Source organism: Myotis brandtii, unplaced genomic scaffold (genome assembly GCF_000412655.1).
Source record: "Myotis brandtii unplaced genomic scaffold, ASM41265v1 scaffold470, whole genome shotgun sequence".
NCBI classification, from domain to species: domain Eukaryota; kingdom Metazoa; phylum Chordata; class Mammalia; order Chiroptera; family Vespertilionidae; genus Myotis; species Myotis brandtii.
This window is the reverse complement of record NW_005367953.1, coordinates 1,053,816-1,069,258: the sequence shown is the minus strand read 5'-3', so window position 1 is coordinate 1,069,258 and position 15,443 is coordinate 1,053,816. Positions and strand designations below refer to the sequence as shown.

At 41.6% G+C, this 15,443-nt stretch overlaps 1 protein-coding gene across 1 annotated transcript in view; it reads right to left on the bottom strand.

Annotated features, from left to right (window-relative positions):
- Positions 1–15,443, bottom strand: part of FBN2 (fibrillin 2) — a 253,892-nt gene that overhangs the window by 163,233 nt on the left and 75,216 nt on the right. Inside the window, exon 7 of the mRNA XM_014547293.1 lies at positions 11,409–11,606. Coding sequence (XP_014402779.1) covers positions 11,409–11,606 — 198 coding nt within the window. The remainder of the gene's footprint in view (positions 1–11,408; positions 11,607–15,443) is intronic.

The window sequence follows — 15,443 nt, the reverse complement described above, 5'->3', positions numbered from 1 at the left end:
GAGGGGTCCCAGACTGCGAGAGGGCACAGGCCGGGCTGGGGGACCCCCCTGCCCCCGCCCCCCGAGTGCACAAATTTTTGTGCACCGGGCCTCTAGTCTTATCTAATAATAGACCAACATGTAAATTGATTGCCCCGCTGCTATGCTCACCAGCCAATCAGGAGAGTATGCAAATTAACCCAACAAAGATGGCGGCTAATTTGCATACACAGGCGCAGAGCGAAGGCTGAAGGCTGAAGAGGCTTCGCTTCTCCGCTGCGGCCAGAGCAAAGGCCTGGGTCCCGGGTGCTGGAGGAAAACCGGTGCCGGCAGCCAGGGGAAGGAAGGCCTATTGCACGAATCTCTTCGTGCAACGGGCCTCTAGTATATATATAAAATCCTAATATGCAAATAGACCAAACGGCAGAACAACCAACCAAACAACCGGTCGCTATGATGTGCACTGACCACCAGGGAGCACAACAGGCGTCAGCAGCAGGCAGCAGAGCACGGAACATGGCGGGCATCAGCAGCAGCGGAATGGTGGAGCAGGTGATTGGGGGCGCCAGACCAAGGCGGGGCACTGGTTGCTGTCATCGGAGTGAGCCTCTGATGGTTACTGAAAATTCTTTGCTCCCACGCACCACAGTCCCGCCTGGTGCTCGCACCTCTTGCCAGCACTCGGCGCCAGTCCAGATTGCTTGGCGATGTCAGCACGTGCAAGCTGTGGCTGCAGGCCCTAATCACCCCTGAGGGCTTCTCCACCTCCCCCTGCTCCTGAGGGGCGATTGGGGTAGCAGCCACCACTCGCACCTGCTGATGGCACTGGATTCGCTTGCACCGTCATTGCATGGGAGAGGCGGCGGAAGGAGCGGGGCTGCTGGCAGAGAGAGAACTGGGGGCCATGGCGGTAGGGGCCAGGCGGGGGTGGGGAGGATGGGCCGAGACCAGCCTGTACCCACTGCAGCCTCTTGGCCCACAGTTCCTTTAAAGTTGCACGAATTCATGCACCGGGCCCCTAATCTGTCAATAAAACTGATTACAACAGCCCAGAATATTTTTATACTGAAATTATGGTAGATGTCTTTTAAAATTTTTTAAATTTTTTATTAAATTTATTGGGGTGAGCCCTGGCTGGTTTACTCAGTGGTTAGAGTGTTGGCCTGCAGACTGAAGGGTCACAGGTTTGATTCCAGTCAAGGGCATGTACCTCAGTTGCAGGCTCCATCCCCGGTCCTGGAGGCAACCAATCTATGTGTCTTTCTCACATTGATGTTTCTCTCTCTCTGTCTCTCCCCCTCCCTTCCACTCTCTCTAAAAAATCAATAGAAAAAATATCCTCAGGTGAGGATTAACAAAAAAGAAAAAGAAAAAATTTTTATTGGGGTAACATCAGTTAACAAAATTATATAGGTTTCAAGTGTACAATTCTATAATATATCATCTGTATATTGTATTGTGTGCCTACCACCCAAGTCAAGTCTTCTTCCATCACCATTTATCCCCCCATACCCTCTACCAGGCTAACTCTGAGTAGGTGAAAACCTAAGCAATTAGAGTTGAAATCTTAGGTGCCTTTCCTTGCTTAGTACTACCTGCTCATAGGAAATGCCTCCCAATACATCAGTCAGAAAGAGGGCTCTTATCATCCAGTTTCCTAATCATGTTGACTGAAGGCAATTACTGTGATACACTACAATACTATCATGCAAAACGGGTCTTAACTGAAACCCTTATTAAAAGGGCCTAAAAAAATGACAAAACTTAGTACAGATCTAAAATACTAACCACAATCCAATCTTGGCACCTTTACATAGTTATTTTTATTTTATGTGATCTCTCAGTCCACAAAAAATAGTCTTATTAAAGGATAACTGACTCAAACAAAAAGCAACTACAGTGAAATATATGACAAGAAGTTTATATACCAAACAGTTTAATTCAGAACATTCAAACCGCATTATTTTTTAAATGTACTACATTTCCACTCTCATTACAATGTGGTATAAAACATCCCTAGAAACCTCTTTTCCTGGCAGATAAATCAGAGAGAATATCATGGTATAAGCTGGAAAACAAGGCCAAACCTATAAATCCCTTAATACTATTCATAAAATCTTTTGACTACATATTTAGTAGATTCAGTAATTTTTCAAAGGAAAAAGCAAACTGCCCAAATAGTATTTTCCTAGAAAGAAAGATAAAACCTTTATTTTTTGAAGTATCCTAGACTACATAGCTATACAGAATTAATTTCTTTTAGGTAGATCAAGTTAATCATGAAAAAATAAAATTTTAAAAAAACCTAATAGAAATAATGAACTTGAACCTAGTGGCATACACAAATGCTCTCTATAAAACTAAAAAAAGGCAAGACTCAGACCTTCAAACTATACGAGTTTCTACATCTTCAAAATGCTAACATAAGCAACTACTAATGTCTGATTAGTTTTCCACTGCCCAGATTACTATACAGATGTGTTTCCATTTAGCCCTTCAATTCAGGCACAATGTTACTATTTCTTTACATGTTGAATTACTTCAAATCACATGTAAGAATTTTATGGAACAAAATTAAATCTTTTGAAATCTAAACCTTATATAATCACTTCAGTCTATTCTATAAGGTTATAAATAATGTAACAAAGCAATAGTAATTCTAGTTCATGAACTCATTTACTCTCCAACTTCTCCAAATAAACTTGCTATAGAAAATCAAACTAATTTTATTATATAAATGAGTATTAGATGGTATACTACTTTTAGTTCACATAAAAATATGGAAATTTGTGCAGTGGTACATATAAAAATTGTTCATTTGCCCTAGCCAGTTTGGCTCAGTGGATTACAGTGTTGGCCTGTGGACTGAAGGGTCCCAGGTTCGATTCCGGCCAAGGGCACATGCCTGGGTTGTGGGCTTGATCCCCAGTAGGGGGGTGTGCAGGAGGCAGCCGATCAATGATTCTCTCTCATCATTGATGTTTCTACCTCTCTCTCCCTCTTCCTTCCTCTCTGAAATCAATGAAGAAATATATTTTAAAAATTGTATATTTAATTTATATCTGTGGGAACCAAGAACCAATTCTTATTACAATATTTAATAGTGAATGTTTCTGAACTTTGCTTGTCACCAAATTAGATCCACTTTTAAAATATAAGTTCTTATTTTTATATCCCATAGATAGTAATACATAGTACTTGTCCTATCTAATAATAGAGAAACATGGTAATTAACCGTAACTTCACTATCCTTCCCATTGGCTAATCAGGGCTATATGCAAATTAACTGCCAACCAAGATGGTGGCCGGCAGCCAGGCAGCTGATGCGAACAGGAGGCTTGCTTGATCCAGTGACGGAGGAAGACAAGGTTCCCCGCCTGCCGCTGCCGGCCTCTGAGCTGCACTCTAAGAAACTATGTTGCAAATATAGAAGCTAAACAATCCCCAGAAACCTGCTTTCAGCCAGCCAGCCTCGGAGCTGGAACTGAAACAGTGTTTCAATTATAGAATCCAAACAAACGCAGATATTGCTTTCAGCAGCCGAGGTCTCAGAGCTGGTGCTGAGCCTCAGAGCTAAAGCCGACTCTCAGCTCCAGTGACAGCCATAGAAGGTAAATAAATCCCAGAATAAAAGAAAAAAAGGAGTGGTTGGGAGCTTCAGTCGTCCGCCAGCCTGAAAACGGCCTTCAGCCCCCCACCCAGACTTTCCAGGCACCCCAGTGGGGACCCCCACCCTGAAGGGGGTGTGACCAGTGGCAAACAGCCATCATCCCCTCATCCAGGCTGGCCAGGCACCCCAGTGGGGACCCCCACCCTGAAGGGGGTGTGACCAGTGGCAAACAGCCATCATCCCCTCATCCAGGCTGGCCAGGCACCCCAGTGGGGACCCCCACCCTGAAGGGTGTGTGACCAGCTGCAAACAGCCATCATCCCCTCATCCAGGCTGGCCAGGCACCCCAGTGGGGACCCCCACCCTGAAGGGGGTGTGACCAGCTGCAAACAGCCATCATCCCCTCACCCAGGCTGGCCAGGCACCCCAGGGGGGCCCCCCACCCTGATCCAGGACACCCTTCAGGGCAAACCAGCCAGCCCCCAGGCCTCTATCCTATATAGTAAAAGGGTAATATGCCTCCCAGCACCGGGATCAGCGGAGCAGCGAGGCTCCCGGCACCGGGATCAGCATGACAGGGGGCAGTGCCCAAACCCCCTGATCGCCCTGCGGCTCTGTGTGTGACAGGGGGCGGGGCCACAACCTCCCTATCCGCCCTGCTCTGTTCGTGACAGGGGAAGGCGCCCCAACCCCCCTGATCAGCCCTGCTCTGTGCCTGATAGGGGGGAGCTCCCCAACCCCCTGATCGTCCTGCGGCTCTGTGTGACAGGGTGCGGCGCCCCAAATGCCTGATCCGCCCTACTCTGTGTGTGACAGGGGGAGCTCTCCAACCCCGATTGGCCCTGCTCTGTGAGTGACAGGGTACAGAGCTCAAACCCCCCTGATGGGCCCTGCTCTGTGCATGACAGGGGGCAGCACCCCAACCCCATGATCGGCCCTGCTCTGTGCATGACAAGGGGTGGCACCACAACCTCCCCATCAACCCTGCCTTGAGTGTGACAGGGGGCGGTGCCCCAACCCCCCAATCGACCCTACCCTGAGCGTGACTAGGGGTGGCATCGCAACCTCCCGATCCGCCCTGCTCTGTGCATGACAGGGGGTGGCGCCCCAACTCCCCAATCGGCCCTGCTCTGAGCCCGACCAGGGGCTGCACCCCTAGGATTGGGCCTGCCCTCTGCCACCCGGGAGCGGGCCTAAGCCAGCAGGTCTTTATCTTCCGAGGGGTCCCAGACTACAAGAGGGCACAAGTGGGGCTGAGGGACACTCCCCCGCCCTGCCAGTGCACAAATTTTTGTGCACCGGGCCTCTAGTCCTATATAATAAAAGCCTAATATGCTAAGTGCCCAGTAGACTGGTTGGCCGTTCAACCAATCAAGCGTAGTATGCTAATGATATGCTAAGGCTGCTCAACTGCTCACTATGACATGCACTGACCACCATGGGGGCAGTCGACCGGTTGACCAGTCGCTATGATGTGTACTGACCACCAGGGGGCAGACGCTGCGACCGGTAGGTTAACTTGCTGCTGGGGTCCAGCCAATCGAGACTGAGCTAAACGGGCTGGACACACCCTGGAGCTCTCCTGTGGTCCCTCTCTGGCTGGCCAACCTCCCACATCTCTCCTCAGCCCCAATCATGCACCAGCGGGGTCTCTCAGCCTGGCCTGCACCCTCTCACAATCCGGGACCCCTCGGGGGATGTCGGAGAGCCCGTTTCAGCCTGATCCTGCAGGCCAGGCCAAGGGACCCCACTGGTGCACGAATTCGTGCACCGGGTCTCTAGTATTTCCATAAAAATGAATGTTAGCCATATTGGTTCCATTTCTAAAATGTAAGTTCTTATTTCTTGTCTCAGTGATGTTCCACATGGTATTTGTTTTCTATAAAAAGGAATGTCAGTCTTTAAGTACAACAGTTGAAGACTAGGTGTCTCTCATTCTGAAATCTGAGAAAAACAGAGTATCTTAGCAACCATTCAATATGGTTCAATTCAGCCAGAATACATGTTCATGTACTCACATAATTCAAATGAATAAATGGTCATCTCATCAAGCAAATATTAGTAACTTACCACCTGTAGGACTCTGCACTTGTAATAAAAAGACCAGAGCATGGTTCCCCCTCAATGTTCCTTATCTCAACAAATGTCATCATCATTTATTCGTTGTCAAAGTCAGAAACCTAGGCGATAAACTCTGTTTCTCTTGTCTCACATCATTCCATCAGTAACAAGTTTTACTTCCCAAATATGTCTCAAATCTTCCCTCTGCCTCTACTCTAGTCTCAACCTCCATCATATACCACCTGTTCTATTGCAGGCACCTTTCTTTGTTTCCACTCTGGCCCCCATAATTAATACTCTACCAAGAAACTAATTTTTTTTCAATATAAATCTAATCAAGTACAGATTCTTACCTCAGAAGTGTGTAGACACTGCTACACTGCTTTTTGGTCAATGAGATGCTCTACAGAAGTCGGAGAGGAGTTGGGATATTCCCTTTATTTAAAAAAAAACAAAACTTGCTCATTCTTCCTTATGCCCCAGGATTCTCTTATCTTTTCTTTTTTTATACTTTTGTGCTTTCAATCGCCTTTATCTATTTTAGAAAATTTTTCTATTTTATCTTTGAGCATATTTTCAGTTCCTTTCATCAGCTTTCTCTAGTCTGACTTCATTATGTATCAGTTTCTTTATAATCATTTTTTACTGTTCTTTGACATTGACTATTGATTTCCTTAAGCTTACCCACTGTCACTGATTCTTTTCAGTTATATATATGTCTGTATATAAATATGTATACATGCATTATTTGCCTTCCACTAGGTAAAGATTTAAATCCTTTTTCAATTTATTTCTTGAGTATTATCAATTCATTTTTATCTCTGAGTGTCTTTACTGAACTTATAACTCTCCCTGTAAGTACTTTTTAAAAGAACCACACTGTCTTTATTTACTTGAGATACGAGAGAAGTATATGAACTTGGTATTTATTTAGGAACTCTTTGAAGCATATTCATCTGCCTTTTTTAAAATATTCTTCTCTCCTTTTTTCAGGTTTTTTTGTTTGTTTTTTATGTAAGCCTTTTCTCTTTACTACTCTTTAAATGGTGTCATTTCCTGCTGAAGCAAGAAAGGGGGTAGATAGCCAAGAGGAAATGGATTGGTTTAAAAACTTCCATAGGAAATATTGCTTGAAACAGTTTCATACCCAACTTCCACCATTCCACGCCCCTCCCCGGGGTATTCATTTTCAACTTTCAGGTGGTGATGTAGCTCCCACCTTATGCCTTTTCAGATACTAACTCTGTTTTGCTCATGAGTGGTTCTTACATCCTCTTTTACCTTCCCTCTCCTTTACCTCAGAGAGTGTCTCTGAGCTGGAAGGCTGGGTAGTGGATACGAGAAATGGTTTGCCTCCAAAGTTTCTCCTTCACCATCCCTTCTTTACTCTGAGGGTGTCCAGTAGATCTATCTCACAGGGACATTCTCTTCCTCTCCAATGGAACATCCACAACCACTGAATGGCATTTCAGGATGTTGATACTCATAGAAGATTCTCCTTGTCCCAGTGACTTCCAACAACTGCCTGTGTTCCTCACTTCTTTTAACTGGGGGGTTGTTGAACTTTATTTTAGCATGCCTTGTTTTCTATTATCCATTTTCTTGTTAGAAGAAGGGGAATATTCTGCTATCTTAAATAAGAGTGTCTATAATCAAGTATCTTTTAAGTAAAATTTTTGAATTGTATTGGAATGGCTTTTATATTCACACAATATGAATTAAAATTGAACTTTGTAATGATCTGGTTAACTTAGTCAATGTAGACAGCCAAGATAAATTTGTCTTTAATAACTTATGCTAATCAAATGAACCAAATCTCCTTTTTATTTAGTGCTATATAGAAGGCCTAGAAATAACTTTCTACTTTGGACATCTTCCTTCCAGTCTACAATGGAGGAACTAGCCATGTTTATCTGATTTCAGCTGAGATTAAACTTCTCTACATTATTCATGTGCAGTCTAACTAAAGGAGTTAAATATTTCTGTACAATATACCATTGGAGAAGAGGTCACACCAGCATTTGTTTTGCAGGGAGTGATTTAGGGTCTGTACTGCTTACCGAGTTGTAATTTTTAACCATATTCTTTTCTGACTCAGTTTTTCCTTTTTGTCCTTTAATTCCACTCTATCTGATATTGATTTTGCTATTTTGGCTTCATTTTATTTATATTTTCTCTGCAGTTTCCTTGTCCTATTTTCACTCTTTTTTTGTTAGTTATTGTTGTTAATCCTCACTCAAGGATATTTTTCCATTGATTTTTAGAGACTGGAAGGGAGGGAGGGGAAGAGAGAGAAAACAGCATATGTACATTGCAGTTTAAAATTTGTAAATATTCTTGAAAAGGGGCCTAACACCAATTTTTAAAACTTTGTTTCTCATTATATGTTAGCTTAAATCTTTAAGATCTATGCTAATTAGTTTTGGTCCTTTTACTATATAATAAAATAGAAGAAAATACCATACAAGATTACATGTGATTAGCCATAGGCACAGGGGCTTGAACTGAAATGGCTCTCAATATGGAAGGAGTCAAGACTCACCATGCCTGACCTCATAGCACCCTAGGAATGCCCACCTTTCCAACACTGCTTATTTAAGGCCAGAAAGTCAATATGGCAACAGTTATATTAACTGCTTTCCTTACAGCTTAATTTTTGAAAAACATTTAATTTTCTGTTGGCCCTGATTTTTCAGTTATTCTGTTTATTACATAATCATGTTTCAGTCCCTCTTAGGCCATTGACAGGGTAATTTTCTAATTGCGTCACCTATGGGATAACATTATGTTCAGAACTTCAGAATGTCCTCCCTTCATTAATATAAACCATGTTTTAGAACCAATATTAAGATATTTACAGTTATCATCTACACAGCTGAAATTTATCAACTCTATAAAAACATTTAATTATCCTATTAAAAGATGACTATTATAAAGAAAAGTATGACATGTACATATCATGTTTTATTATGTTATTTTTTCATGCCCTATATCTTCCAAGTTAATTTGGCAGCAGTATTTGGGAAACAGTCTAGGAATTTAAAGGGAAAAATAAAATCACAGTAAGATGTGGTCTTAAAATAGCCTAAACTGTGGATTACTATTTAATTGAGAACTTTCTGACTATGCCATGATTTTGAAATAAAGCAGAACTTTTTAAACTTGCTTTTCCAGACATTTTAACCATGTGGCAAATTTCATTTTGCTCCTGTGGCTCTATTAATCTATTAGATTTTTTTTAGGGAAATGGAGCCCAAAACTTATCTTTGCTACATAAACATAATCAAATAAATAGGACTTCAGACATTACCAAATCCTGAAGGACATTCAGAAAGTTTGAGATCAGGTCATACATTTTTAGTAACTGTGTTCAGAAAACTGGAACTCTCTGACAAAATAGTAGGCTAGAAAAGCGTAAGTGCAAATACAGATGATGAGGAGAGTCAATAACTTGGGATTTTCTGGTTGAAGTTAAAGGCTTTTCTCAACCTGGACTATTTCTATGAAAAGTGGTTTTGGGAAGTATTTTAATTTTAATCACATTTATTAATTCAAAAGATATTTACTAAGCATCAATTGCATGTTAAACACTAGAATTAATGAATAGAACAGAGACATTAATGAATAAAACATATATCTGCCCTAATGAAGCTTACATTCTAGCTGGGGGAGAATAAAGACAATAAATAAGCAAGTATATTAGAATAAAACAAAAAGTGTTACTCTAACAAGTCTAGTCAGTATTAATCTACTAAATCTATACAGTTCTTCATCTTTAATGGTAATCTATATAAGTTATATGGTAATTTATATACTAATCTGGGAAATCTATGTAGTATAGTGAATACTAGATAATCTATAGTATAACTTATCTTCTATTTAAAAAATTATTGCTTTATCAGGAACTATATGTAATCAGACTGGTAGTTGTATCAAATTGAGCCTATGTACAAACTCTGCAATCTACAATTCTCATTTGAGTTTTAGGACACTGGACTGGCTTCCTGTAATATGCCATTTACATGGGCTGAGTAGATGACATCTCTGCCTCTGCCACGGGATATTAACATCAATTTGAAAAACTTCAGATCTAACTTTTTATATGATTTAATTATAACAAATAAACCTAACTCCCATGTCTAAAATATGAATAATACAATTTCTTTGAATAGTACAAGAATACTTTTCCATGATCCTACTGCCTTTTGAGAGTTCATTACAGAGCTCTGTTTCTAAGCTCTAAAAATGGGTTTAGTACATATAATATCAGAGAAGTAGCCAAAAAAAAAAAAAATGATAAGAATCATGGTGGCTTGAAATTAAGGCAATTATCCAGTGAATATGTAACAATTTTTGGCTACTTGGGAGTTTACTGTTGCAGTATCCTCAGAGACCTAATCTAGCCCTGATATATAAAACTAGTGGCCTGGTGCATGACATTTGTGCACAGGGGGAGGGGGGTTCCCTCAGCCCAGCCTGCACCCTCTCCAACTGGGGACCCCTTGGGGGATGTCTGACTGCCAGTTTAGGCCCGATCCCTGTGGGCCTCCAGCAGTTGACATCCCTCTCACAATCTGGGACCACTGGCTCCTAACCACTCAACTGCCTGTCTGTCTGATTGCCCCTAACCCCTCTGCCTGCCTCCCGATCACCCCTAACTGCCTCTGCTGCCTGCCTGATAGCCCCTAACTGCCCTCCCCTGCTGGCCTGATCTCACCCCCAACTGCCCTCCCCTGCCAGCCAATTAGGTTCTGATTGGGCGGTTTCTATGCCAGTCAGTGTCAAAAGCTCCGCCTCCTAGGCAGCCATTGGCTCCTCACAGTTCACCCAGATTTGGTTCTGATTGGTCAGTTTCTATGCCATTCAGCATCTCTGGACCTATATCTGGGCCTGATCAGAGAGGCGGGGCTGATGAGCAGCCCCCATGGAGGCCTGAAGAGAAACAGAGGCGCAGCTGCTGATGAAGCCGGAGAGAAAGAGAGAGGCAATGGCTGATCAACAGCTGCCACAGAGGCTGCGGATCAGACCCTGCCTCTCCCTCCTGGCCTCTCTCCATGCCTGATCCGCAGCCCCCTCGGCAGTCAGTGCTGGGTCACTACTGCAACCCAGCACTAACTACAGGACTGACTTCCATTGTTTGGTCGAGCCTTTGGTTGGTCATTACGGACCCTGGGTTTTTATATATTAGGATATGTATCAGAATGAGTTTGGGAAAATTGCCTGCAGACAAGATAGCAAACAACCAGGCTATAAACTCTGAAATAACTGTAATCCTAGAAGTCCACACTTTGTCTTCGAAAACACTATTAATTGGGTATTGGGTAGCTCTCTTCTCCCTGTTGCCTAGGCTCGGGTTCTCATTTCTTGAATGAGATTAGGAAAAAGGAATAAAATGTTTTTCCTGAGTATTTACATGTGTATAGTTTGAGGAGCTGTGTAAGAGAGCATAGAGTGCCAAGTGGATGAAGACATGGAGTGTTTTGTCTTCTGACTCTATTAAATATCTTAAACTGTATTTTAAAATTTTCTCCAATTTTTCATATTACCTCTCGCTTCTCCATTTATGTCAAGAGTTGAAAAATAATTAGTTATTAGGTGCCCAAAAGATAAGCCATCTCTGGTCATGCTTGCTAATGAAGCTGCTCTCAGAAATGGTACAGGGTTAAAGGTTACCCCCCATAGTGGCAGGCCCTTCAAGTGCGGTGAAAGAAGACCTAACATGTGGGTGACTCTGTACATAGGCAGACGGCTAACTCACCTTGGCAAGCTCCAGTGCGGATGTTGGGGATAAAGCCCCGCCGGCAGGGCTGAGGCTGGGCCGGACACATCTCACAGGGGTGGCCCCAGGCCCGGCCAATGGTGGCACAGCACAGAGTCTTCGTGCAGACAATGCCTGTCAGCTGCCCTTGGCACATCTGGTTGTTGACCTGAGTGAAACATGGGCCAGTCCTGTAATCTGGAATGTGAAAGAAGATGAAAAGACAGGTTTACTGATCACACACCAATCTTACTCCAGTACCTCCAAATACATAAAGCAGAGTCTATTTCTTCTGACAAAAGTGGCTAAAGACAAAAGGTCAGAAAGTTTCATTTTGAAAATTCATTTTTCAAAACATGAGACTTTAGTGTAGTCTACAACATTAGACATTGTAAGTGGGTGGCTCAGGGGCTGTGTCTGGGACACAGATGTGTTTTCTTGGCCCGCATAATGTTTTAAAAGAATTTAAATTTAGTAGCCAACATTTTTAAATTGGGAACTTTCACATGAAATTTTTATTTCTGGCTTTTCTTGAAAAGCTGAAGCTCTGGCCATGCTAGCCTGCCATGCTTCATGGCAGCGATGGAGCCACGTGCACCCTCTGTGTGACACCGCTCCCCAGCCACTCCCAGCACTCTTCACTCATTCACATGCCCCGCCTGCTCCCTGGCGCCTGCTTGAATAAGTTCTCGTACCTAGCAAAGATTTTCTTTCCTTACTAGGTAGATAACAGTTCACAAAATCAAAACAGAACCGATAAAGATATATCCTTCCATATCACAAATATATTTGGCCAGTCTAATAATTTATGAATATTTAGGTCTAGCAATTTGAGTTTTGTTTGTGTGTCAGTCTGTTTAGTTGTATATGTAGCTAGAAAGACAGTACTAAGGAGGCTCATAGTCATGGATTCTTTCTAAGTAAGTTAATATTATATGATCTCCATTCTCTAGAAGATGACTATACCGTTGTTCAACTTTGTTATGATGGCAATAAAAATGTTTGCAAATGTATGTCACATATGATCTGTAGGAAGAGTTTTCTATGAATATTAATGACAGTCTATTTAGACCCCCGCATCTCAAAGTGTGGTCCATGGACTAGCAACTTACTGGTAGTGCATCACTTGGGAGCTGGTGAGAAACGCCAACTCAGGTTCCACTCCAGAATCACTGAACCAGAATCTGCGTTTTAACAAGATATTCAGGAGATCCATACGCACTTTAAGGTTTAAGAAGGACTGATCTAGACTGGGCAACTTGAAAGCTAGGCATTCCTACTCTATACCTCTTCCTGCTATAATTTACTTCAATGAAATTTTTAGATGATCAGTATATGTTCTTTCAAGCAGAACTGAAACATTAAATCATTTTTAATTTGAATGTTGTTGCTGCTGTTTTGAGAAACACAGAAAATAAAGGTCAGTTTCCTGAAGACTGACCAATTAAATGATTAATATTTGTTAAAAATTACAACAGAAATATGTGGGGGAAAATTTCCCTTTCACAGAGATTGTATGCATGCAGTTTATTAACTCTTGGGAATGTAACATAATAGTCAGGATTTCCTAACAAGCCCTAATGCAAGGAAAAGCCAGAACAGTTTATTTGAGATTTTTAAAAGACAAAAAAATCTCACATTCAAAGGAACAAGACTCAAAGGAAGCATGTGTGTGGGGGGGAAGAAGGGGGATATAGATGAGAGGAAAACATTGATTGGTTGCCTCCTACACAAACCCCAACCTGGGATTGAACCCAAAACCTAGGTATGTGCCCTGACCAGGAATGGAATCTACAACCTTTTGGTGTATGGGGTGATGCACCAACCAACTGAGTAACTCAGCCAGAGCTGTTGATAAGGTTTTATGAAAAATTGTTACTGGACAATATCAAACTTGGATATAATTTAACATTTAAAATGCTTAGATATCATCTAAATACTATAGAATGACAAAAATATAACTTAAAACCACATAAAACTTCTATTTTTTTAATGAAGAATGAGGTTTTCTCATACAGAGAACACTTTAAAAGTTCATTATAAAGGAACAAAATTTGAAAGAGGGAACACCTTTTTAGCAAGCTGCTTTAACATTCTGTTACTCTGCAGCTGAAGTTCAACCAAAATAGTTCACTGTAATCCCTTACATAAGAACAACAGATGTGCTGGCTACAAATCACATTTCTGAAAAAGACCATCTTTGTAGTATACACATAGATATGTCAACCTTGTAAATAAGCATGCTTCACACACCACAAATTACCAGGTTATAAATTTTTTAAACCTACTCTACTATCCTCCAGACAACACATTATTTTGCCATTTTAAATAAATATTAGACTCACAACAAAGTAAGTCAAGTTCTGAAGAAATTGAGGAAAAGTTTTCACAAAAAATATAAAATGCTTATTTCTTTGGTAGATTCATGCATATATACCTATGTTGACATTCTGTACACATTTAGGATTCCCAGAGAGAAGCCTGCATAGTCTCTTTCATAATCCCATTCTTAAATAAACCAACTTGTCAGGAAATTCATTCCTTCTAACTGCAACACCTCCTTAGAATTATGTCCTTTCAGTCTGTCTCTTTAGAGAAGAGGAAAATGATAGATGTGTGTCCTTTCATGTTGAAGGTTCTAATAAAGCCAACCTCAGACTCCCCTTCCTAAGAACAGAGTTTATGCCATTCCTTATTTCTTTTGCCTAAATTTCCTTCCTTACAAATTGTGATGAACCTAGTTTCTTATATGATTGCGTTTTACTTTCTGGTTGGCAACTGATTACTTTAAAATTTAAACTTACAATGTCACCTCATTATTCAAGAATTACTAACATGTATGTGAACAAATATTAGAGATTGAAAAGGGATTTAATTTTCTTAGATCAAAACATTCTATTCCAAACTTTACAGTATTTTAATTATGGTCAAGAGTTCTAAAAGACCTTAATTAAATGTTATTGGCTATGGATTCTCTTCACCAAGATTTCATCATGGGTCAGATATTGTATGCCATCCTAACCATGCATAGTCAAGGAAAGGACACACTTGCAGTGTGTTAACAAAGTATAAAAGAAGAGAACTCCTTATCACTTTGGTAGCTGGAACCAGTGGGTTGGAAAGAGGTATTTCCCTCATTATTATATGAGCAAGAAAATGTTGTTTAAAATTAGCTTGTGAAACACAAATATTGCTATTTTGATATCCTAATATCTAAGAGCAGTAGATCATGTTAACTTGTTTTATATAATTTCACTTTCATTGACATTAAGCAAATGGTGCAATTAACAAACTCATCAAATGATTTGGTGCTTGCTGCTTCTTTCTGTTTCACGTAACTTCATTAAAGTACAACTTATATATCATATATTTACCTGTCTTAAATGTACAATCCAATAATTTTTAGTAATTGCACAACCTTTACTGCATTCCAAATTTTGTTTTTGTTTTGTTTTGATTTTGGCTTCTCAGCAGATTTTTTTTTTTAAATTATAATTGACATACAATATTATGTTAGTTTCAGGTGTGCAACATGGTGATTAGACATGTATATACCTTACAAAGTGATCACAAAGGTAAGTCTAGTAGTCATCTGTCCCCATACATAATTATTATAATACTAGAGGCCCGGTGCATGAAATTTGTGCACTGGGGGATGGGGGTCCCTCAGCCCAGCCTGCCCCCTCTCACAGTCTGGGAGCCCTCAGGGGAGGGCTGCGGAGGCTCGGAGCAAGCTCTCTCTGTGTGTGTGTGTGTGTGTGTGTGTGTGTGTGTGTGTGTGTGTGTGTGTGTGTGCTTATGCTCCCCGATTTTTTTTCCGCAGAGGCTCGGAGCAGGCACCCCATGTGTGTGTGTGTGTGTGTGTGTGTGTCCCCACTGGGGGCCTGCCCCCAACCGCGCCACAGAGGCTCGGAGCAGGCGCCCCTCTGTGTTGGTCTTTCAGGCTCCAGGCCGCGCCTGCGTGTTGTTCTCTCAGGCTTGGGGCCGCACCCAGCCCCTCCTCCTGAGCTGGTTGTGATCATTATGGAGTCCCAA